Genomic DNA, 26,143 nt, shown 5'->3' with positions numbered 1-26,143 from the left:
TTTGACAGAAAGTAGAAATAATCATGAAAAGAATGGGCTGGGAAAAATGGCTCATCAGTTAAGAGCACTTATTGCTCTTACAGAGGACCCAGGTTTGATCCCCAGCAACACATACATGGTGGCTCACAGCACCCATGACTCTAGTTCTAGGAGATCCAATACCCTCTTTTGACCTCTGTGGGTACTAATCATGCATGTGGTGGCCATGCATATATGCCTTGCAAAACAATGTAAAGTAAGAGAAATCTGTTTGCACAGTTTGAAGTGTCAAAGGTAGAGTTTCCTAAGAAATGATGAAAACAAAACAAAACAGAAAACATGTTTAGGGAAAAGAATGAAATTCTAGCAAAGTGAAAACATTTGTCTGGATACCTTAGCTAAAGGAGGCTCTTTTTTTTTTTTTTTTTTTTTTTTTTTTAACCAGCACATGGAAAACCTTGCAGAAATATTATGGTCTGAAGAAAAACTAATATTCTAGTGAAAATGTTAGCTTTTGTTTGATTTGAGTTTCAAATACACAGTAATATGCTCTTTGAAAGTAATGGATATTTGAGTCAATTGGATATTTAGGCATGCATGTGTAACTCTAAAGATTAAATACAAATTCTTTGGCAAAAACATTTGATTATTTTCCTGATGGGATGTGTGTCTATGGGAAAGTGAACTTGGCTCAAGAGAGTTACCTTCTGAGGTCAGTGCCAGTCTGTCTGGATGCAGTGCAGGGCTTGGAGATCACAGCCAGAAACAACTGAGAGTCCTTCTGGGAGGCTGCCTTGCCTTTTTAGGCAATGAGGGTCTCTCTGTGTTTAGGGTAACATGATTGACAGCTCCACTCCAGCTCCAATTAGCACTCTACAATTTATTGGCTTCTGCTTTCAGATTATGTGCTAACTTCACAAATATTTCAACCATGGAAACAGCAGCTATCAAGTTTCTGTTTTCTGATCCAGCCCATTGGGGCTACAGTGAAACACAAGGAAATAATGGTACAGAGAGAATTATCATTTGTGTCTGTACCTGTCTGACAGCAAGAGGACTCTGGTTTCTTCTTGTGGTTGAGGTGTGTGTGTGTGTGTGTGTGTGTGTGTGTGTGTGTATAGTGTGATGTGTGGACAAATAGGTTCTTCTGTGATGATTCAGGGATACACTTTTTGTATTACCGGTCTTCATTTATAGATGATGGGGAAGAGCCAGTTTTAGAAAATACTAAAATCATTTGCTCTTGTGAATACCGTGTCTATTACTCACAAATGGCAACTGTACTAACGACGCTGTCATTGTAATTCCAGACTTTAGGAATATATGTTAATATGTAAGTTTCTAGCAAGGAGAAATAGAACATGGGTGAAAAGAGTTTGATAATCAACTATAAACCACTTGGGTATGTAACCGTCAACAAATGAATTAAAGCGATATTCTTTTTTTTTAATTTTTAATATTTTTATGACATATTTTCCTCAATTACATTTCCAATGCTATCCCAAAAGTCCCCCATACCCTCCCCCCCCCATATCCCTACCCACCCATTCCCATTTTTTTGGCCCTGGCGTTCCCCTGTACTGGGGCATATAAAGTTTGTGTGTCCAATGGGCCTCTCTTTCCAGTGATGGCCGACTAGGCCATCTTTTGATACATATGCAGCTAGAGTCCAGAGCTCCAGGGTGCTGGTTAGTTCATAATGTTGTTCAACCTATAGGGTTGCAGATCCCTTAAAGCGATATTCTAAGTTTACCTTACTTTTCAGTTTTGTTTAGAGTCTTTCAAATGTCTTTCCATTTTTCTCTCATGCTGTGACCTCATTGTATGAATTATGTTGAAAATGCATTCTCTGGAAATGATACTGATGTGTAAAGCTACTGTCCTCTTCCCTGTCCCGGTCCCTCTGATTCAGTGAGTGTCTAATAAAGAGTTTGTTTGTTTTCTATCATGGGATATGCTCGAATGCCTTTACATACGTGCCGCTTCTGAATCTAAGCACAATGGAAGTTAAAATAGCATAAGAAATAAATAGTTTCTTCCTCAGAAGCAAAGTGGCACAGAAAATGAAGCATCCATTCAGAGCAAGGGGCCAGAGCAGCCTTTAACCAGGGAGTGTGAGTCCAGTCACCCACCAGCTCCCAACTAAGCTGGGAATCAATCATGTCAGAATATGCCACACGTTGAAATAGAACTTCAAAGGGGAAATGAGACAGGCTAGCAACTCCTTTTCAGCTGAGGAATAGAGCAGATAGAGTTCCTCTAGCTGGCTGAATGCATTCTCAGCCAGAGGGCAATGGCAGGAGGATTACTTGGTGGTGGACAGCAGTCTCTCCCCTTTTCATCACCTCTTCTTCAGCTCAGGCCAAGTGTAGAGGGAAGGCTGTGGGTGAGATGGACAGAATGCCAAAGACATGATTGCTGGTGAACCTAACTTTTCTTAGACCCTCAATCAGATGTAATAAGTCTGAAATTCCATCCTTGACTTCTGTTATGCCATCGTTTGTTTTCTTATATTTCTGTCTGCAACTATTAGAACTTTTGGGGACTCTATTAATATTAATGAGACCAGCATGCACATTCTTATTTTGCATTGAGACATGGTGGCTTTAACAGCTTGCCAGTTAGGGTTACTAATTCCAAAGTTCTTGTCAGTGCTCTAGTTACACAGTAGTTCTAGATCAACTTGCACTTCTACTTTAGGAAGATATAAAACAGAATGAAGCATCATCGCTGCCAGGTTGCTGGAGCCGGGGCTGCCCCAGCAGTCAGGATGGGCTGGTCAAGATTGCCCCAAAGGCCAGTTCCAGTGAATGAGTCTCCTCAAGAGCAACCTGATATTCGGGTCAGAAGCTGCTTAGGTGGTTTCAGCAATGCAAACCTTGTGGCTGTGGAAATACTCCCATGGGTTGTGATCACAGCCCTTAGGAATGTTAGTGTAGATGGAGCACAGGTAAAGAGCCTTTTCCAGTGATGGGGGTATACATTGAGAGGATGTGCCTGGCCAGAAATGGACTGCTATGCCTTCTTCTTCCATGCTATACTTAATGGCAGATTCTGAGAAGCACACAGGGACCTCATGCATCATATTTATGCTTGCATTACCAGTGACCCATGCCAGTGGAACATGGATTAAAAAATCCACAGAGAAGTCCAAAGTTAATTTTAGTTATTGCTTCAGTGTCCAGCCCTCAGTCTCTTGCAAGCCTTGTTTATGTTGGGTGTGAAGAACTTGAGAGCAGTGAAGGCTGTTAAATACTGAAATGAATTAATAAGCAGCTGCTCTTTCCTGGAGAAGAATAGAGACCTGCACCAGTCAGAAAGGCAGTGTCCTTTGATAGAGTTTAGATCATGCGCCAGGGATAGACAGTTCCTTGGAGCCCTAGGAGTCTTCCTGTTCTTCAGAGTCTGTTCCTTTCCTTCTCTGCCCCTTTCCCTTCCCTCACTCTCTACTGCAGAAGGGAAAATCAGCTCACAGCTGAACTGCAGAAAGAAAGAGGAGAAGCAGCAAGCACAAGAGCCAGAGTTGAGTTTTCGTACTTGCACATCTGGGTATTCACCTTGACTTAGTGCCACTTAGACACTTTATGATGGAGAAGAGGACTTCCCTTCTGTGTGCCTCAGTTTCTTCCCAATGAGAAGGATGTCATTGTCTTAATAAGAAGTACGATCAAAGATGTTGGGCTCTTACACGATCTAATCCATCCATGAAGCCTCAGTTCCTGGTGCACAATAATCAGCTAACATTACTTATTTTGTTATCACAGCAGGATGGATACAGTATTTTTCTACCCGCATAAAAACAATGACATCATTTTCATGTTCAAATTTACTTCACAGTTTTTTTAAAAGACAGAGAAAGTTGTAAGGGCAGCTGACAGGCTTGCACTCTGAGTATTGTCTTTCACTGCTACTTAGAGTATTATCCAAGCTATGCCATATGCGTCTCTCACATTACAATGATGGTCAAATAAATGATAAGCTGTTCATGCCTTATCAATGTACAAAGGGCAATTTGAGCATAATATAGATAATCTCTCTAGGCATCTTAATGCAAAAATACAAATAGTTCTGGCATCAACAACAGTAACGAAAATGCTATCAATTTAAAAATCTTCCCTCTTTTGATTTGGTTTCATGGCTCATCTTTTTAAAATATAAAATAGCCAATGTCTAAAAAAAAAAAAACCCACACCTTAAACCAAAGGCTATATTGTCTAGAGTCTAGGATTTAAGAACTTCTAGGACTCTTTCCTGCAAAGTGATAAATCTGTAGCAGACTAAATAGTCTACCACGTGGCATCTCTGCTTCTAGTTTCCTGAAGGCTGACAGATGAACTCTTAGCTTCTTTTAGCCATAGTTTCCTCATCTGTCAAACAGGGGTGTGTGGGGTGATGGTAAAACCATATCTAACTTGTTATCCCTAGGTGAGGTGAGAGATGGAACAGTGTGAACAAGAATTCAGCAGCCATTTGTAAAGACTGCATAGATTTTTCTCTCTCTCTCTCAAACACACACACACACACACACACACACACACACACACACACACACACACACACACAAGCAATGCACACTCCCCAAGATTTCTGACATCATATCATAATCCTATGAATTATTTTATTCTATTAAAACTGAGACATTTATTTTCACTTTACAAAGCACACTACACTCATAGGCATCTGTAATGTTCACTTCTTCCTCATCTCCAGCTCTGCCCCATGTAGACCCTTTCCCTATGCCAACACAAACGTTAGCAATCACAACTGAAGAGATTGAGAGAAAGGTTGTTCTTGTTTCCTACTCCGTGGACTCCTCCTCCCCTTGTGATTCCTAGCTCCTCCTATGGAGACAGTTGGGGAGGGAGGGGCTTGTCTCTCTTTTGCATTTTCAGTGGAGGACGAGAGACAGGCGGGGTTTGTGAGAGCGAAGGTGGAACAAAATTTCTTTCTTTCTTTTTTTTTTTCATGGCAAATCAATCCTTGTAAAAGTGAAGCAATATATGTGGTTTTATAGAATCTGTCCAGTGCGATCACAACTGTCCTGCCCGCCACCACGAAGTCCCACCTTGGTCAATGTATTTCTGGAGTTTTAAGCAGCTGTCTTCCCAACAGCTGCATTCCAGTAAGACTTGGGCAGGTGGCTCTATATCTGCCGCTTGCCACTCATATGCAGACAGAGGCTTCTGAGCTCACACTTCACAGGAAAGTGTGTCTTCTGTCTGGAGTGGGTGCTGTGGTGAGGGGGCTGGGCAAGGTGGGAGCTGGAGTCTGGGCTATGAGGAAGAAGTCTGGCATCTTCGTATGTCTCTATCACGGTTTTTGTTGCAAACGCACCTCAGCATAAACAATATCCACAATGATTCCCTTTCTCTCCTTCTTAGAGTGCTTACAGCGCACCAGCCAGCTAAGCACACTCACCACAGACATTGCCAGTGTTTTAGCCAAGGGTCATTAATTTGAGACAATATTTTTTTAAATGTGGTTTTTGGTTTTCCCAACAGGTGGGGAAATCGGAAGTCTCTGCCTTCCTGTGCTCTCTTCTCCACTGGAAGGCACAGCTGCTGAGCCCCGAAGCAGGAGGCGAACCCAGGGCTCAGCAGGTCATCTTAGAAATGTGCACCACCGAGGAAACAGCAAGGAGCTACAAACGAAGACAGAAGCCCTTACAAAACCCCTCAGCTCTGACTGCCACCAACGGAACTTACAGGAAAGGGAGTGGTCTGTCTAAAAACCCATACAGATGCTTGCCTTGGTCCAGAGTTTGCAAACCTAAAATTAAATAAAGAGAAGATGGGGTGGTGGGGAGGGGACAGGAAATTTAAGGAGAGGAAAAAAAAAAAGACAAACGCACCATTTTCTTGTGAAAGTTACACACTTAGTCTACAGGCTGTGAAAGGTAAAAGCATAGCATAAGGAGGGAAGTCGAACCTTCATCCAAGGAAAGGGGGAGGGGGCAAAAGACTAGCCAATAATTGGGTTTATTTTAAACATTTGTCATTTGCTCTAAAAATCAAAAAGAGGGCAACCATTCCCCACCCACCCCACAGTTCTAGATCTCTCCATTGTTTTAGAACGAACACACATGTTTGAAGTTTAACTCTAGACTTAGCATTACCATTCTAAATTTTACACGTGTTAAAGACCTACATAATTTGGCAGTTAAGGTGCTGTGAGTCACAGGTACTCTGGATCAGCGTTGTGCAGCAGCAATGAAATGCATTGGCGCTGCAGGAACCACAGGAAGGAAAAAACAGCAGAGCATTTTAATAGTGCATTTTATTTAACCCAATATAACCAATAGGCAACCGCTGGACATAATAGAACATGCAAATTCAGTATAAAATGTTAAGGAGGTGAGGTTTTACATTATTTTCTTTTTCTGTTTTGGAAATCCAGTGTGTATTATGTCTGACCACATCACCATTCATCCTAGCCACACACCGTAAAGGCTCAGTAGTCGCGTGTGTTTAGTGGCTACAATTTTGACCAGCTCAGACTACCATCTTTCTCTTTTCGGCTGAACTTTATTCAAAGAACAAAAAGAGTCCTCTGTACCACCCAGCCAGACCGAGGGCAGGGTGCTACTTCCTAAAGACATCTACCCGTAGAAACAAATGATGGCATGCAATCTCTCAGCCACATGGTCCTGGGGGGTAGAGGGAGGTGGTCTCCCAAGGGAAGTGTGGGGGTCGGGGGTCGGGGTGGGCGCGCCCAGAGCTTAGCCCAGAGTCGGGTACAGTGCCGGAGGGGCAGAGGGGAGACTGCATTCCCTCCTCCGCTTACCTGAGTCCACGCTGAGACCCAGGCTCTGGGCCACATCCCCCGTGGGGCTCACGAAGGGTCCCCCGGGCGCAGCCCATGCGCTGCCCGCCGGCTCGCCCTTGGCCGCAAGCTCGCAGGGAGGGCTGCCGGGAGCCGGCGCCGAGGCAGGGGCCAGGCGGCCGGGGCGGCCAGTGGCCGCGGGCATGAGCAGCGGCCCATAGCGCGGGTCGAAGTGGGGCGCGTAGACCTCGTGCACTGCTGGCCGCGGGTAGGCAGAGGCTTGTGCTCCCAGGGCGCCGCCCAGCGCATAGGGATGGTGCGGGTGCGCGTGGTGCGGGTGCGCGTGGTGCCAGTCGGCCGCGCCCTGGTGCAGGTGGCCGTGCAGAGTGGCGGGAGAGTAGGGGTCGGTGGCAAAGGGCAGCTCCGAGTGTGCGGCGGCCAGAGGACTGCCTAGTGGCGCGGGCACAGGCGCCTGGTACGCGCTGTTCCAGAAGGAGGCGGGGAAGCTGCGCTGGCTCATCGGGAAGGTGCCTTCTGCTGCCCAGGGCGGGAGGAAAGCAAGAGAAGAGTGTCACGGCAGTCAGTGCCAGCCCTACCCAACAGGGGGGATTAGGGGTCAAGGGTGGGTGGGAAGGCCGCGGAGGGACAGGACCCGCAGCCTTCGCCTTCACCTCTGGGTGCTCTTCTAAGGAGCCTTCTGCGGATGACAATGAGGCCAGGGTACTGAGAAGTGAGACCAGGATGATATATGAATCACCCAGCTGATGGTGGAGTGAGGAGAAGATTTAAGGAGTAGAGAGCTTGCCCTCTCCCCACTGGACCAGGGCAGACTCCCCTTTCCAGGCTGCAGCCCTTCATCCAGCTGAAGACCTTTGTCTGTCTGTCTGCCTGCGGCCTAGCTATCTCACACTTATCCTCTCTCCCCTTCCAATCCTTCTTGCTCCAAGCTTCCCTTCAAGGTAGGTGTCCACTAGACTGTGAGATCAATGATAATTTCCAACTCCTGTTATTAGTGGTGGTTCTCCCCACCCCCCACCCCCAGAGGCTTTTGTTCAAATATTACCCTTCTCAGATGCTGGCAGGGATGTGGGGTGAGAAGGGGTAGGTGGGTGGGGAAGCACCCTTTCAGAAGCAAAGGGAAGAGGGTATGGTATGAAGTACTCAAGGAGGGGGGACCAGGAAGGGGGCAGCATTTGGAATGTAAATAAATAAAATAATTTAATTAAAAATATTCCCCTTCCTGCAAGAATTCAAGATGAGTGAAGGAGGTATAATAATAGAGCAGCCCTGGTGGTGTTTGCACAGACAGCTTTAAAAAAAACAAACAAGTTTTAAATAACAAATATTCTGATAAAAGCTAGGATGACAGTAATAATAATAATAATAATAATAACAATCAGTATCAGTGTCAACCCCGTAAATGTGGTAGCATGATAAGAAAATGGGCTCTTAGGTCAAATTTATTGCCTTGGGTAGAGAAGAAGAGAAGGATTTTGTCTTTCAGTTCAAAGCCCTTTCATGGAACACCTCTTCTGGGGAAAACTTAGACACCATGTTAATGTTAAAATCCAAAACAAATTGGAAATTTGTACGCTGAATGGTGACTAAATGTCCTGCTAGAGAAAAGTTAGGTAATGAGAGAATAATGGGAGAGTTTGAAATCTCATCTAAGGACTTGTGCAAAATGATAGCTATTATTATTGAAATAACGAGGAGGAATAACACAAGGACTGCCATTGCCACACCAATGACAAGGGAAAATTAGTTTTCTTTTGTACTACAAAGGACAAAGTTGTCTGTCGCTTCTCAGCTCAGCTCCACAACAAAGACTAAAGAGCAAGAGCGCTTATGTATCATTTCCTCAGTGTTGGTAGGAGAGGGAGATCTACCTGTTCGTAGTTAAAGCAGATGTCCGTGGGGAATGCAGCAGAAGGCTGATCTGTTTCGCGAATTTGTTTCTTTGTCATTGGCTCGCATTATTAAGAAATTCTGCTTTAAGATTTCTTAAATATTTGAAGCCTGGCAAAAGCCTGGCTAGTTTTAGGAGGCACTCTCCAGCAGATTTTACTTGTAGGGAGGTTTGATGGGCATATTTTCAGAAACTGCAAAGGAGCCTTGTAGATTGTTGGTGAAGGTTCTGCTCCATCTGGCGTGAGAAACCTCAGGTTTCCACAACAAACCATCCTCGAACATTCCAATTTTTGACTCTTATAACTTTCTCTGGGGAGGGCTAGGAGGCCAGGTGTTATTCTAATTTTAGAGACCTGTAAATATGGACCTCAAAGAGGTTAAGAGACTTGCCCAAGGTCATATTGCTAGGAATTGGTAGAGCCAACATACCAATTGTATGGCTTCCAATTCCAAGGCCAGTGTCCTGGCTTCACTGCTCCAGGCCATGCCACTGGCTTTCCTCTGCATCTATAAGAAGAGTTTGCACCCTTTCCCCTTTGAGACCTCTTCCTGGTTCTTACCTCCCTCCAGTGCTGCCTTTTACTCCCTCTTAAGTTTACTGTGCCTTTGGCTGCACTGCTTTGGGGCCCTGGAGGTCGACTGCAGAAAGGCAGATAACCCTTCACCTACTCTTCTCCATGGGGACCCACTCACCTCTCCAGGGTCCAGAGCTTCTGTGTGCTTTGCTGCTGGTACAGCTTGGGGTGTAGCTGCTTGGGTGGCTAAGGGCCCTACTGAAATGTTCGTCCACCACAGAGCTGATGTCCCCCTGGAAGTAGGTGAAGAGGACACATCTGGAGTTGATGTACTCAGCTTCGGGCGGGCGCTCTTTCTCTGGGCTGCCCTCCTCTTCCTTGACACTGGCTGGGGTTGGGTTGGAAAATGAGGAGCTCCCGCTGGCACTGCTGCCAGGGCTGGCGCACTCTTGAGCTTCCTGCATTTTTGAGTAGTAGGCTAGTTTCTGTTCAAAGAAAGAGTGAAACATCAATTCACAAGAGATGGTCAATATAGGTGCATCCTGAACGTATCCATTAAGTAACTGGCATTGCTGTCTAAGCTTTGTGCCTGCCACAGAAAACCACCAATCAATGGCAGGCAGGGCAGTTGCCTCTCTGCCCCTAAAGAAAATGTGCCCTACTTGATACCCCCTCTCCCCAGAATTTCAGCTGAGCTGAAGGAAAAACTCTCAAAATGTTGGGGTGAAAAATTTCAGAAGACAACCAATCAATCATTAACCAATCCAACCAAGAGAACAAACTAAATCAAACAGAGGAAAACCAAACCTTACTGTAAGGACTGTAAGTTGAGTCTGACTTTAAGGGACTTGCTCACAAATGCACTTTTTAAAACAGACTGTAAGATTAAGGGCATCCGTGTCAAGTTGATAACTATCCTCTCTCTACAGGAGAACTCAGAGCAGAAGTGCTGATACAAGATTAAGCATCCTCAAGATGACACAGAAAAACAGCAATGAGAAACAGAATCTACATTTCAGAACCAGGAATGAAGTATCACAGAAAACATGAAAGAGTTCTAAAACTGTAACTGGGGAAATGTGGATCTTTTTACTAAGTGGAAGTAAGATTTTGTTATGTGCACCCACAAAAAAGTCTCCAAAGTTGGAGACAGTTGTTTTCATTAGTTTGTTGGTTTTGACCCAAGGCATGGGGTGGCCTACATCTTGCCATGTAGCTGAGACTGGCCCTGAACTAAGATCTTTCTTTCTCAGCCTCCTGAGTGCTGGGGCCACAGGCATATTCTATGTACTTGCAGTTTTAAAACATCATTTAAGTAAGGAAAAGTTAGCAAACAACTAGCACACTGTCAGCATCTCCAAACAAGTTTAGGACAGAAATGATAAAAAGGAGCAGGAAAGAAGGTTGAGCTTCGATATAGCATGGAGCAAATCACTGTATCATTGAAACTTTAAAGCCCGACACAGCTACTGAGAACATTGTCTTAGAATTGAGCCACAGGCTGGGTATACTGATAACTCATTCTAAAGGCAGAGATGGCCTTGGAGGAAGGGCAGAGTCTTACAGAGCGACATTTAATATAGTAGACAGGTCTGGGGTCCAGGAGGAGAAAGGACCAACTAGCAAAACCTAACTATCTTTCTTCTGGTCCTATAGTGGGGAAGGATTGCTGGTCTCAGAAGCTGGGACCAAAAGATAACAGTTTCTAACTTCACCACACTCCAAACGCCATATTCCCACTTCATTTAAAAATGATTCCTAAGTCTAAGACTACAAGTTCTAGTTTGGGAAGTTTGCGAGGGGAACTTAAAGCAAAATTTACTCACTTCATCATCTTCATATTTCGTTGAGATTTGCAAACAAAATTGTTTAAAGTATTGACGCAAACATTACAGTACATTACAGCGTTTTCCAAAGGGAAGACCAGGCGCTTACTTCAGCCTGATCCAGACTTCTGCCCCAGGTGTGTGTGCTTTCGCTTTTTCCCTGGAACACTGTCCTCAAATTTCTGCTACCTTCGCCAGGGACACGGAGGAAACATTGCTTGGCTAGACACACAGCTCAGGGAAAAGAGAAATCGGCAGAAGAAAACCTCCACAGTTTGCAGGAGCGGGGTTAAGCGCTCTTAAAATTGACTTTGGGTTGTCAAATTCTGCCACTTGGGTCCCAGAAAGGCGAGCTCCCATAGCGGGTCAACTACACCTAAATAATGCTCTCTAGAATTCTGTAAAACACAGACCAAAAGGCCGATGCAGGTTTCTGCTGATAAGGAATCCACCAGTTCCTTAGCTATTTGGCCAGACCGGGCCACCTGAGCTCTGACTTGGAGAAACCGGCTTTTGATTTTCCTTTTGTTTTATTTCTACGGTCAAGATCAAAGTTCGGATTTCCCTGCGTGAGCTTTGCGGGAAGCTCTTTACACCCGCACCAGACTCTAAAAAGAAAATTCAGTCTAACTGATCTGGGAAGGACGTGGGTGAACATCCGCACGCCTTGGGTGCTGTCTCCAGACAGAAAACGCACCAGTTAAAGAGAATTAGTTAATAGCGGTTGCAGCGCGCGCGGTCCCGGCATCACGGTGTCTTTGGGTGCCTGTCTGTCGCCCTGGAGCGTGGAAGCTCAGGGGACCTTTCAGGTAGTGGTACTTTTGTAGCCGTGTGTGTGTGTGTGTGTGTGTGTGTGTGTGTGTGTGTGTGTGTGTGTTCCACCGGTTCCCGCCCCATCTGGACGACCCGTACCTGGTGGTAGGGAGTGTAGGCGGCTGCGAAATAAGGCTGCGGGGGACCGTAGACCTGGTACATAACATCCAGACAGCTCATGGCTCCCCGCCGCGGAGGCAGCTGAGTGGTTTCTCATCAACGCTGTTTTCGCGAAGCTCAAGGATGCTGCAGCTGCGAAGGCGGCGCCCGAGCCCCGGAGTCATGGGCTGCGGGGCAGCGCTGGGCTGGGGCTGCGGCAAACTCGCTCCCCTCTATCTCGGCGGTTCCAGCCCGGCGGTGCTCCCGGGCAGAAGCGCCTGGGCTCCCGCTAGAGCGCATTTAAACCCTGCAGCCCGTGGCGCGCTGACGCTAAGAGGGGGCGGGGACCAAAGGACTGCGACGCGGTCAAAGAGTTTTCCCGGACTCCCTCGCGGAAAGCTCGTGTCCTAGGTGCCAGAGACTGAGGATCTTGAATGTCGGGGGGTGGGGGTGGGTGGGGGAGGGGGGAGGGGGAAGTGGGGGAGCCCAGTCTTCCCTCCTGGAGCATCAGTGTCCCAGGGATTTCCTTCTTCCCTCGTTTCCACGTGGGACAAAGACTGCAGGGACACAAAGATAGGAAGAGTGACAAGCGGGGGTGCCGTGGCAGCAGAGCGCAGCAAAGTCTCGAGCAGTTCTTGTAGAGAACCTCTGCCTACAGTTCCCGATTGCGTACGAGGAGGGCCAGGGCTATCTTTTGGAATCTCCCCACTAAGAAAGGAGTTGAGGGACTCCTCCGGGAAGTGGCCGCAGTGGCTAAGACACGCAACTTTCCCCCTCTGTCCCATCTCTGCCCTCCCACCAACCCCAGCAACTCTTTCCAATTTTAATTCTGCTTTTTTGGGTCATTTCTTTCTCATTTCCATCTTGGTTGCTCTCATACCCTCTTGGGTGCTCTTCAATGAACCAACTCCATCCACACGGACAGCGTGCAAGCTACTTTCTAAGATTCTATGAGCTCCCACCCATCTTCCTATGCCTGGCTGACCAAGCTCAGAGTGTCCACCTGGCCTTTAAGGGTCCTCAATATTTAGAGCAATGACTCCTTGGGTCTAAGTCAGAGTACTTGGGCTGTTTCTTTGTTTAGTTATAAAAGCTGTGCGGCTCAGTTTCATTAAGGCAAAAACAGTGTGTCCTCCAGTTGTGAAACATGCCCTTTACTGGTCCCTTTTCTTGTCCAGTGATGCCTGCGGGCGGGGTGGGCTCTTATTGCAGGGTAGGGTGGGCTGTTCCTGGTGTCTGCTCTAAGTCCCACCAGAAACCCTTGGGGGAGGGAACCGACATCGCAGTGGAATCCTCCCTCTGGTCTACTATAAAAGTGAACTGACACAAGGTTACCTCCGTGGCAAGGTTAAGCGGCAAAACTTTTTTTTTTTCTTTCCAGTTACGGAAAGAACCTCAAGGGACCTTGGAAGGCCAGTCTTGGGGCCCCAGGCACCCGGTACAGGCATCATGGATAGATACAAGTGAAAGGAAACCTTGTTATCTGCCAGTTTAAACCTAACAGCAGCAACTCACCAGGATTCTTACACAGGCTATTCAAGCGCAAGGAACTAACTTTTGAAGACAACTCTTTTTAGAAACGGAACATTTGAAATCAAATTACTTCTGTGTTGCATTCTGTTTGTGTTTTCCAAACGGGGTTCCAATTCAGCTTATAAATGGGGAGCCATGTTGCGGAATTCCTCAACTAACTAGGATAGAATGTACTACAAATTAAAATGTGAACACTTTACTGGATGGTGTTCAAATTTATAATCCCAACACTTCGGAGGCTGAGGGGGGATCATCACCAGATTTTGGGGCAATCTATTCTACACAAGTTACCATTCCGGAAAAACCAAAATAAATATAAATACATATAAATTAACCCCCAGTACAGTTTTTAGGAGCAGGGCAAGGGTTGGCTTTACCAAGCAATCAGTTGGAGACACTCTGGAGCACTGCACTGTGGAGGTGCACAGAAGACAGACTCAGGTCTCTGCTACTCTTTCTCAGAAGAGTTTCAGATGGTGTGCATTACGCTCCAGGCCTGTTACTCCCATCTGCTGGCCACAATCTCCTGGATACAGGAGACCTTGTTCCTAGATGCCACACACACTTGCTTCAGTTAGCCATTGACTCAAGCAAGGCCGGCTAGAAGCCAGGAGTTAGCTCAGGCCACAGGTCTAAGGACACCTGAGCAGGCCAAGTGCCAAACAGTTCCTGCACTAGTGAAACAGAGACCCAACTTTTGCTGCTTCAGCCCAGCTGAAGTCTCCAGGTCATCTTTCAATGCAAAGGCTCCACTTTCAAAGAACTTCTTCAGGAGACTGCAGAATGGATAAGCCAGCATTTTTGCTTGTGCACAGAGTTGGTGTGCGTGCATGTGTGTGTCTTTGGTCCTCACCTACCCTCTTTAAGAGTAAGAGTCTAGCTGATGGCATTTTAGCTAGCAAATACCCCCTCCCTCCCTCCCTCCCTCCCTCCACTCTGTTCCTTCCTCCCTCCTTTTCTTTCTTAGTTTGGACTTCAAGGGGGAAAAAAAAAACACAACTTCTTCAGGTCCAACAAGTCCCAGTACATGTTGTATCTGAAAAGAATGACAGAACAGGAAGGAGGAAAAGATGATGCAGTTATCCCAGGATGCTTTTGGTCCACAGGACTCCATCCCCTCTTATAGGAAGTAGTTTATAAGAATCTCTGTAAATAGTGATGGTTCAAGAATTTAGAGGAACATAGTGAACTGGGTTAGTGAGAATCAGCCTTGCAATTAGACAGGAGAACATTCCTTTCCATCCAAACCATAAATTAAGAAAAATTAGGAGCCTCAGAGATCAACATCCATCAGTGTTTTCTTTCTGAGAAGACTTTCTGGTACATGGAGGTGTTTCTCAGCTCCACAGATGGACTCTAGTATATGATGAAGCACAAAGTAAAACTCGGGTACCTTAAACCTTTTATTATCCCAGCTGGTCAAGGAATGGAGTGGAAGAAACTGGATTTTGGTCCAGAGGCTTGGAGCTGGTCTACTGATTAAAGAAAGCCAATGTTCCCTCTCTCTTCCCCCTCTACCACTTCCTTTGACAGAGGAAATACTGCCATTAAACAGTTAAAGTAACAAGTGCAAAAGAGAAAGAAACATAAACAATTGTATCAGAATGTGTTTAACTTTTCTATCCCTTCAAGATAGATTCAATTCATGACAATTTGTTGAAATGCTAGGATTCCACCAAAAATATGTCCCCCCTTTAAAAAATGTTTTGTTTTCATTTCTCCTCTCTCTCTTTCTCTCTGTCTCTCTGTCTCTCTGTCTCTGTCTCTGTCTCTCTCTCTCTCTCTCTCTCTCTCTCTCTCTCTCTCTCTCTCTCTCTTTCTCTCTGTCTCTCTGTCTCTCTGTCTCTCTGTCTCTCTCTCTCTGTCTCTCTCTGTCTCTCTCTGTCTCTCTCTGTCTCTCTCTGTCTCTCTCGCTCTCTCTCTCTCTCTCTCTCTCTCTCTCTGCATGTGTTTGTGTGTGTTTTGCATGTGTTTTGTATGTTGTTTGTGTTTGTCTCTGTATGTGAAGCTGCTTTCCCTGCAGAGGTTCAGAAGTGTATGAGTGGTGGCTGGGAACTGAACTGGGGGCTGGTGGCCCCCAAGAAGACAAATAAGCGCTCTTAATCATGAAACATCTCTCTAGACACCCCAAATGTCCTTTTAATACACTAGTTCACCAAGGCATGGTGAATCATACTTGAAATCCAAGTACTCTGGAAGGCTGATGCAAAAGAATTGCCAGGAGTTTGAGGTCAGCCTGGGCTGTAGAATGAGACCCTACTGAAGATAAATTGAAGAAAGAGCTTCCATCTGGTCTGCAAGTCTAACATTATCTAAAACTGTAAAAATAAATCTCAAAGTCAGTAAATCCTTCTAAGTACCCACAGAGGTTAGAAGGGAGTCAGATGCCATGAATTGAGTTGATGGTTGTGAGCCACTATGTAAGTGCTGTGAATCAAACCCAGACTCTCTGCAAGAGCAATACATGCTCTAAACTTGCTGAGTCAATTCTCCATCTCCAAGAAGCATCTCCAAGGACACATTTGAAATGTAAATAAGTAAAATAATTAACTAATAAAAGAAAGGCCACATGAATAAAGCTAGATGGGCAGACCACGCCAGGCCCTCAGCTGCCTGTGGTTTGTTGGGCTCATAGAGCTGGCATCACTTGCTGCCTCATTCTGCCAGCCAGAGGGCTGAACACAATCATAATCTCAGAGATTTCCCTCCCTAAAGCTGTCCTGCCACTTTAACTGAAAAGAGATGTGTTTGGATTTAGGAGAACAGCTGACAAGATTTGGTGGATTCAAGCTGTTAATAATATTAAGTGAAAACATTTCTGCAAAGCTGGGTTTTCAGGTGTGATACGCTACCTATAAATCACAGCTCACTAGTGGAACATCTAGGTGGTGACTTTATTTTCTGAGAAATAGCTTAAGGAAAAAAAAAGAGAGAGAAACTCATATACCTTGAAGCCTTACTAAAAAATAAGAAAAAAAAAGGATTCAATTGTTTTCATAGAAATTTAGAATACATCCTAAGAGTGTTCAGAAAAAGTTATGCATGGTCAGGCCAGATATAATTATTGAGACTCTTTGGTAAGTAAGTAGAAGTTTGGGAACACACACATACACACACAGAGAGACACACACGATTGTTTAAGAGTGTTAAATTGTACCTGCCTCATATTTTTGAGACTATTTTTTTATGTAATTTAAAAATTAGTTTTATCTTTGGCGAAATAGCCCAAACTTTCTGAATTTCATTTTTTTCTTGAGTTTATGTACCTGCTATGAATGTTTAAAACCGTATTTATCTTTCATAAGTGAATTATAGTATATATGACTCATGCCTTCAAAAATGTTGGGTTTCAAGTAATGAGAATGTGCAACTGAGATATATATTAAGTATTTTGGACTGCCATCTTTTTCAAAATATGTTTCTTTAAGTTTTTCAAAGAGAAAAATGTATGTATGTATTTAGATACAAAGAGTAAATCGGAGAACATGCATCAATCATTTGCTGATAGGAAGAGGTTGTTTTAATATTTGCTTTCACTTACACACTTAGTCTAAGCACCTTTGATTTCTGACTGTATTCACTTCTCTCCTCATTTGAAACTACCATAGTGTGACTCACATCTCATCCTATACAGGCCTTCAGACTGGTGATGCTTGACAGTATTGGTATTGATCCATTCCTAAACTTCTGCATATAAACTTCACTTCAGCAGGGTGCTGAGTGGATTAAAGGGAAGTCACAGTACCAACAGGCAGAAGGTCAGGACATCTTGGAGTGACTTCCCATTCTATGTTCCAAGAGGTCTCCAAACAGCTTCTTAGGACCTCCTTAGCAAACATGGAAGAGTTTTCAAGCAACAAATGGCATACTTGTGCTGTCTGCTTTTAGTTAATTTTTATTATGACTGGTTTTAAAATAAATTTAATGGTGGCATAAATAAAGTAAGCTTGTCTCTGTCTTAAATATATGGTGCAGTATGACTTTGTTGTTTTGGGACCCTTGTGGTACAGTCTAGGCTAAGCAAAGCAGATAACAGTTTACATTTTTGTTCTTAACTTCATGATACCAATGCTTATCCTGAAATGAAAGTCCAGTTGTTGATTGTGAACTCCAGACTTCACTAAGTGCACTATATCTTTCTTCAAGAGCAGTGAAAGTTAACCAAGTACAGAGAAAGAATCAAACTATTACTTTTTTTGTGAATTTTTAACCAAATTAGATGTAAATTTTAATGAGTTGTATACCATTTTTTAAGCCTCATGTAAGTCTTTCTACAACGAGATCAAAATAGACGACACTATTATGAAAGAGGATAGGAAGCTATGTGTTTCTCTATTCTAATTCTGTTATGGAATTTTTGTGGTTTATTGTAATAAATAAGTGCATAAAATATGTTTGATACCAAACTGTAAAGTCTAACGTGAAGTTTCACAGCTTCTGTCTTGAAATTCTGTTTATAAGTTTATTAAGTTGAATAAACTTTGGGTCTAGTTATTTTAGTATGTGATATTTTTATTCATTTACAAGTTTCTTTAAGTAATGAAGTTTATAAAAATAAACAAAAACTTGGGAGATTGCCAGTTGTCTAGATAATTTGGAATGAAACTCAGCTAACTGTGAGTGTATAAAATATCAAATTAAAAGTGCAGGTCTCACAGTAGGCTTTCCTAAGGAAACTTCTTTTCTTCCTAGAGAACGACTGCTTATCTTTTAGGCAAAGCTAATTCTTTTTCCAAACACAGGAACTCCAAATATGACCATGAACTTAGTTATGTCTGAGTGCTTGGAAGTATTTAGAGACAGTCATTCTGCAAAGCTTCAGAATGACCACATGTTCCTAACCTGCTGCCTTCACTTTCTCTTTGAGTGCTCACTGGGGACATGAGTCTGAAGCCTTACTCTACATTCATGTGGCTGGCTTGGCCCTTGGGGCAGAGCTATTGCAAAGCAGTGCCTTTTGTTATTTTTGGTAATGGAAGTAGGTAAAACAGCCTGTAGTAATGTAATAGAACTCTATTCCTAAACAATTGCAATTATTTTGTCAAATAAGCTATGCATTTTCACTTAAATACAGGAATTGGGAGATTCATGAGATATGGGTCATTAGACACAATGTTTCAGTTGAGCAGGAAAAAAACATTTTCCAGAGATCTATTGTTGATCACAGCAACTACAGTTAACAATGATGAACTGTATACTTAAAATGTTCCAAGAGAAACTAGGCTGTGTTGGAGTGCTTTTCTAGTATGCACAAGTTTCTGGCTTTGCACTGAAGCTTCCTCAAAAATATCAAACAAAATAGATTTTAGAAGTTTTTACCAGACAATCTTGTTTATGAAGTAATTTTAAAACTATATCTATTTAGTCACTCCAAAGTATATTTAATATATAATTTTCAAAACATCATGCTTGAATTTATAACAAAACATAAACATTGTCAATTAAAGTAATAAATGAAGAGCTACATGGAGGCAGGAAACACAACAAGTTAAAGAGAAGTGGAGACCGATTTGCCTTGGTGGCAGACATGAAGACTAGAGAGAGTTGACTTCAGCAAAAAGAAAATCCCGATGGTAGGTGACAGAAAGATGACATGTTGAAGTAGTCGTTGTCAACTAGCTGTGTAGGCAAGAAGCCAGATACTGGATAGAACCCCCAAGGCACAGAGGGGAGGGGAGGAGGATAGACTGCTTCGGGTTGCCACCTTAAAACACATGAAGTGTCAAATCTGATCCCTGGGTGTCCATAGTTCTAAAGGTCACATATTTTTGGAACACAGCCCACTAGACGTTGCCCTGCCTCCTCTGAGAACTAGCAAGGCAGACTCAACCTGATGAAATGATCTTATCTACTCTTAGAGGAATCTGAGAGTAGAAGGACATGGGTGATCGGGACCCCAGCCTTGGTGTGGAATGAGGCTCTTTCAGTTCTCCAGTTTTTTGATGTACAATGAAGAAAATGCACTAGTTGCTCTCTAGAGACATTTATGGTACCAGTCTCTGAAATTGTAGTACTGCCTTACACGATTGAAAGTAACATATAGTGTTTATTAACATTCCCAACATTCTACACCAAGATCCTTCTTGAAGAATAGTACACTATAAACTTGACTTAGAAACAAATGCTTTGTGTTCTTAACAAGCAAGTACATATTTCTTGAAAGGTTTGGCAGTCATAGTCAGAGAGTTTGTAGAATTCCAAGGAAGTATAATTTAAGAGAGACCTGCATCTTCCAAGCTTCAGGTGCATGGAGCTGAGATAGTTGGTGCCCAGTGACTGGAAGCAAAAGTATTCATTATAATTTATTTCTGTGATTGTCAGATAGTGTGTGGTTGAAGTTCTGCTTCTTTTGGAATAAAACAACCTTTCTGAGCCCTCACAAACTGAAGATAGAAGATTCTCAGTCATTATAGCTTCAGTATTTATCTTGGCTCCTTCTGTCCGTGGTCTTTTGGGTTTATTTCTCTTGTGTACCATAGTTTTTTGTACACTGTAGTAATTCTCAGTCTTTCCTTCTTTAGCTATGTTTGCATAAAGCGTTTCTTCAACCTTGCCCTCCACGCTTGATATTCTTTCTTCTGTTTCTTGAATCTATAACTGATGTATCACACTGCATATTTTCATTTTATTCACTGACTTTTCAATTTCAACATTGAGAAAATCTGCCTGTTAAAGTTTCTATATCCTCTTGCAGGTTTTGGAGAAGAGGCTTGGCGAGCAACAGCAGTCATAATTCCTGTCTCTTGATTCCCAGCTGATGGAAAATGAAGGGTAGGCAATAAAGTACAGTCTAATATGAAATTCCAAGAACACAGAGCATATCCCATTGAAGAACATGGTCTTTTTAAAGCTCTTATATGCCTGAAAAATAGAGTTGTTAAAATAGATCACCATACCAACTTGATCCAGTGGATTATCATACCAACCAATCCAAGGAATTTTCCCATAAAACCTTTGTTGTAAAAGTTCAGCTCCTTTTCAACTGCCAGAGGATTAGGTTTCTGCTTGTAGTAACTGCTCATTTATGTTCCTTAGCTTCTAACAAGGACTTTCAAAACATTTTGCTTCACACATTCCACTCCTGCATAAACAAGACAGGCTTCAAATGAGATGCTTTTCTTGTCAGGGTTAAATCTGAGACATAAGTGCACTTCAGAATCTAAATGGAGTAGAATAGGTATGTGAATCGTGCAAGAGTGACCTAAGTCACATCTCTAATTCTAGCCTAACTGCTGAGTTTTCTAGGAGAGCCTGAAGATTTACCACTTATGGACACTTACTCATTCTAATTACAGCTGTTACCCAACTAACTATCTCAGGGTGTAAATGAGGTGTCAAGAATTGAGGATGCTGGAACTTGGAGAAAATGTTCCCGTCAAACTAGAGCACTGCAGTATTTCTTTGTATGCTTTTCTCTTCCTTCATTTTAAAAAACAAAACCAAATTTTATTAAGGTATAATTTGCACAGAGACACTTTCTTTATGTAGGATATTGTTATACATTTTTACAATTACATACAGGACTCTAATCCTCATCACGATAAGATGTAGAGCAGTTTTATCACACGCAAATCCAAACACACACACACACACACACACACACACACACACACACAAACCAACCCTCCCCCAACTCTTCAAGTCCATTTGTAGTCAATCTGTACATTCTCTCTTTCCCAGACAGCAATAACTGATAATACCCTCTCTGTCTTTCTTTCCTGTTTTGATCTATTGTTAGAATGCCTCATTAATAGAACCATGCAGTATATAGCTTTACTTGTGTGGCTTCTTTTTACTGGTATGTATTTGAGAATCAGCCAAGTTGCAAAATTATGCTTGTTCCCTGTCAGTGCATAGGCATATCCCACGGTAATGAATGTCTTACTATTTGCTTTCCTATTCACCAGCTGAAATGTATTTGTATAGATATCCATGTCTTTAATTCCCAACAGATTATTTCCCATGCCAAGTGGTCCTTAGGGGTAAGATGTGAACTGTTTTCTGATACGATATTTGATATTTCTTACATTGGTGTTTTCCTTTTCTAACAGGACCACAATGGCTAAGCAATGATGCGCTTGGTTTTATAGAAGCAATACAAAGTGTTCTCAATAGCACGCAGTGTGTGTATGCTTCAGCCTTGAAGTATTTACTTGCCCAAGCATTCAGTTTTTAGCAACTAGTTCAACTGGTGACAATCTCACAATTTTTTTGTTATAAAAACTTGGTATATTTTTTAAAATTAGGTATTTTCTTCATTTACATTTCCAGTGCTATCCTAAAAGTCCCCCCCCCCGACTCCCATACCCACCCACTCCCACTTCTTGGCCCTGACTTTCTCCTGTACTGAGGCATATAAAGTTTGCAAGACCAATGGGTCTCTCTTTCCACTGATGGCCCACTAGGCCATCTTCTGATACATATGCAGCTAGAAACACGAGCTCTGGGGGGGGGGGTGTACTGGTTAGTTCATATTGTTGTTCCACCTATAGGGTTGCAGAAAGTACCCTTTAGCTCCTTGGGTACTTTCTCTAGCTCCTCCATTGGGGGCACTGTGATCCATCCAATAGCTGACTGTGAGCATCCACTTATGTGTTTGCTAGGCCCTGGCATAGCCTCACAAGACACAGCTATATCTGGGTCCTTTCAGCAAAATCTTGCTAGTGTATGCAATGGTATCAGCCTTTGGAGGCTGATTATGGGATGGATCCCTGGGTATGGCAGTCTCTAGATGGTCCATCCTTTTGTCTCAGCTCCAAACTTTGTCTCTGTAACTCCTTCCATGGGTGTTTTGTTCCCAATTCTAAGAAGGGGCAAAGTGTCCACAGTTTGGTCTTCGTTCTTCTTGAGTTTCATGTGTTTTACAGATTGTATCTTATATCTTGGGTATTCTAAGTTTCTGGGCTAATATCCCTTATCAGTGAGTACATATCATTTGAGTTCTTTTGTGATTGGGTTACCTCACTCAGGATGATGCCCTCCAGGTCCATCCATTTGCCTAGGAATTTCATAAATTCATTCCTTTTAATAGCTGAGTAGTACTCCATTGTGTAAATGTACCACATTTTCTGTATCCATTCCTCTGTTGAGGGGCATCTGGGTTCTTTCCAGCTTCTGGCTATTATAAATAAGGCTGCTATGAACATAGTGGAGCATGTGTCCTTCTTACTCGTTGGAACATCTTCTGGATATATGCCCAGGAGAGGTATTGCTGGATCCTCCAGTAGTACTATGTCCAATTTTCTGAGGAACTGACAGACTGATTTCCAGAGTGGTTGTACAAGCTTGCAGTCCCACCAACAATGGAGGAGTGTTCCTCTTTCTCCACATCCTCGCCAGCATCTGCTGTCACCTGAGTTTTTGATCTTAGCCATTCTGACTGGTGTGAGGTGGAATCTTGCTTTGATTTGCATTTCCCTGATGATTAAGGATGCTGAACATTTTTTCAGGCGCTTCTCAGCCATTCAATCTCACAATTATAAATACCAATGAGAGTGTAAATCCCCCATCAATTGCCAAGTGCTGTTGATGGACATTTTCATGCTGTAGCTTTCTGTGATTTGGATGCCAGAGTTTCACGATGATTAAGAGCAGGCCCAGCATGGGTAGGAATGAATTCCCTGTGTACCTGAAGAACTTCTAAAAGGTGGTACACATTCACTGAAGGCAAAGGTACAGCACGTTGTCAATACAGCATTACAGAGGAATGCAGACTGGCATTGAGAAGAGAAGGCTTGGATCAGTTATTTTAAGATAGCACAGTGCTGTCCAGACAAGACGATGGGTCATCTACCATAGGAAAACAAAAGGGAGCTGTTTGTGTGGGAGGAAGGAGACCAGCACAAGTAGCGTCTTGCTTTGGGTTTTATTGCCGTGAAGAGACGCCATGACCAAGGTAACTCCTATAAAGAGGCTGGCTTACAATTTCAGAGGTTTAGTCTATTATCATCATGGCAGGAAGCATAGCGGTGTTCAGGCAGCCATAATGATGGAGAAGGAGTTGAAGGTTCTACATCTTGATCTGCAGACAGGATGGAGAAGACTGTTCTATACTGGGCATAGCTTGAGCATAGGAGACCTCAAAGCCCACCCCCACAGTGATACACTTTCCCTAACAAGGTCACACCTCTTAATAGTGCCACTGCCCATTAGTCAAGCATTCAAACACATGAGTCTATTGGGGCCATTCCTATTCAAACCACCATAAATAGGAAGGTGGACAAGGAAATACAGTGGTGGAATCCAAACAAATTATAATGACACATGTGCATGAAAATGCTGCAATCATTTCCATGATTTTGTACACTATGTTAAAAATTAATTTAAAAGTTGGAAATAAGAAAACAGATGATGCTTCTCCCCGCTTTCTCCTCTATAAGTTTCAGTGTCTCTGGTTTTATGTGGAGTTTCTTGATCCACTTAGATTTGACCTTAAAAGTTGGAAATATTAAATCATGATGTGTAAAAAAATTCATACAATATTGCTATTTTCGTGTAAATATTACTTTTTTTGTGACAGAGTCTCACAACACCAGGCTTGCCTCAAGCTCAGAGTTCTGTATTCCAACACTTTGGTTTTTGTATATTCTTATACTCCTCTCTTCCAAATTCATGGCCTCTTTTTCTTTTGTTTTATTTGAATATTTTCTTTATTTACATTCAAATGTTATCTCCTTTCCTGGTTCTCCCCACCCCCTCCCGGAATCTTCCTACCCCATCCCCTTAATCCTGCTTTTATGAAGGTGTTCCTCCATCCACCCACCCACTCACACCTCCCTACCCTGACATTCCCCTATACTGAGGCATAGCTTTTACTGGACCAAGGGCTTCTCTTCCCATTGATGCCCAACAAGGCCATCCTCTGCTACATATGTGGGTAGAGCCATGGATCCCTCCATGTGTACTCTTTGGTTAGTGGTTTAGTCCTTGGGAGTTCTAGAGAGTCTGGTTGGTTGATATTGTTGTTCTTCCTATGGAGTTGCAAACCCTTTCAGCTCCTTTAGTCCTTTCTCTAGCTCCTCCATTGGGGGCCCCACGATCAGTCCAATGGTTGGCTGTGATCATCTATCTCTGTATTTGTCAAGCTCTGGCAGAGACTCACAGGAGACAACTACTTCAGTGTCCTCTCAGCATGTCCTGTCTTGGAAACCACAATAGTGTCTGCATTTGATGACTGTATATGTGATGGATACCCAGGTGGGGCAGTCTCTGTATGGCCTTTCCTTCAGTCTCTGCTCCATACTTTGTCTCTGTATTTGCTCTTATGAGTATTTTGTTCTCCCTTCTAAGACTGACTGAAGCATCCACACTTGGTCTTCCTTCGTCTTGAGCTTCATGTGGTCTGTGAATTGTATCTTGGGCATTCCAAAGTTTTGGCTAATCTCTACTTGTCAGTGAGTGCATACCATGTGTGTCCTTCTATGATTGAGTTACCTCACTCAGGATGACAGTTTCTAGTTCTATTCATTTGCCTAATAATTTCATGAAAACATTTTTTTTTCCTGACAGGGTTTTTCTGTATAGCCCTGGCTGTCCTGGAACTCACTCTGTAGACCAGGCTGGCCTCGAACTCAGAAATCCACCTGCCTCTGCCTCCCAAATGCTGGGATTAAAGGCATGTGCCACCACTACCTGGCAAAAATCATTGTTTTTTTTTTTTATTTTTTTTTTCCATTTTTTATTAGGTATTTAACTCATTTACATTTCCAATGCTATACCAAAAGTCCCCCATATCCACCCACCCCCACTCCCCTGCCCACCCACTCCCCCTTTTTGGCCCTGGTATTCCCCTGTACTGGGGCATATAAAGTTTGCAAGTCCAATGGGCCTCTCTTTCCAGTGATGGCCGACTAGGCCATCTTTTGATAAAAATCATTGTTTTTAATAGCTGAGTAGTATTCAACTGTGTAAATGTACCATATTTTCTGTATCCATTCTTCTGCTGAGGGACATCTGGGTTCTTTCCAGCTATTGGCTATTTTAAATAAGGCTGCCAAGAACATAGTGGAACATGTTTCCTTATTACAAGTTGGAACATCCTCTGGGTATATGCCCAGGAGTGGTATAGCTGTGACCTCAGGTAATACTATGTCCAATTTTCTGAGGAACAGCCAGACTGATTTCCATAGTGACTGCACCAGCTTGCAATCCCATCAGCAATGGAGGAGTGTTGTTTTTCTCCACGTCCTCACCAATGTCACCTGAGTTTTTGGTATTAGCCATTCTGAGTGGTGTGAGGTGGAATCTCAGGGTTGTTTTGATTTGCATTTTCCTGATGGCTAAGGATGTTCAACATTTCTTTAGGTGCTTCTTGGCCATTCAATATTCCTCAGTTGAGAATTCTTTGTTTAGTACTATACCCCAATTTCTTTCTTTCTTTTTTTATAGTTCCCAAATTTTTTTATTAGATATTTTTTATTTACATTTCAAATACTATCCCGAAAGTTCCCTATACCCTCCCCCCCCCCCGCCCTGATCCCCTACCCACCCACTCCCACTTCTTGGCCCTGGCGTTCCCCTGTACTGGGGCATATAAAGTTTGCAAGAACAAGGGCCTCTCTTCCCAATTATGGCTCACTAGGCCATCTTCTGCTACATATGCAGCTAGAGACACAAGTTCTGGGGGTATTGATTAGTTCATATTGTTGTTCCACCTATAGGATTGCAGACACCTTCAGCTTCTTGGGTACTTTATCTACCTCCTCC

At 43.3% G+C, this 26,143-nt stretch overlaps 1 protein-coding gene across 2 annotated transcripts; it reads right to left on the bottom strand.

The window, feature by feature from the left end:
- Positions 1–6,237: 6,237 nt before the first annotated feature.
- Positions 6,238–12,207, bottom strand: Vgll2 (vestigial like family member 2). Of its 2 annotated transcripts, none has more exons than NM_153786.2 (3): positions 11,906–12,207; positions 9,346–9,652; positions 6,238–7,278 (listed from the first exon to the last, which is right to left on the bottom strand). In NM_153786.2, exons 1-3 carry the CDS (start codon positions 11,984–11,986, stop codon positions 6,698–6,700), a joined length of 969 nt encoding a protein of 322 aa, NP_722481.1. In that variant the 5' UTR covers positions 11,987–12,207; the 3' UTR covers positions 6,238–6,697. The 2 variants fall into 2 exon arrangements, with proteins under 2 accessions (NP_722481.1, NP_001287886.1); NM_001300957.1 differs by having other exon boundaries at positions 6,238–7,275.
- Between the last annotated feature and the right edge of the window lie 13,936 nt (positions 12,208–26,143).

Source organism: Mus musculus, chromosome 10 (genome assembly GCF_000001635.26).
Source record: "Mus musculus strain C57BL/6J chromosome 10, GRCm38.p6 C57BL/6J".
Lineage (NCBI taxonomy): Eukaryota > Metazoa > Chordata > Mammalia > Rodentia > Muridae > Mus > Mus musculus.
This window is presented reverse-complemented; position numbering and strand designations above follow the sequence as displayed.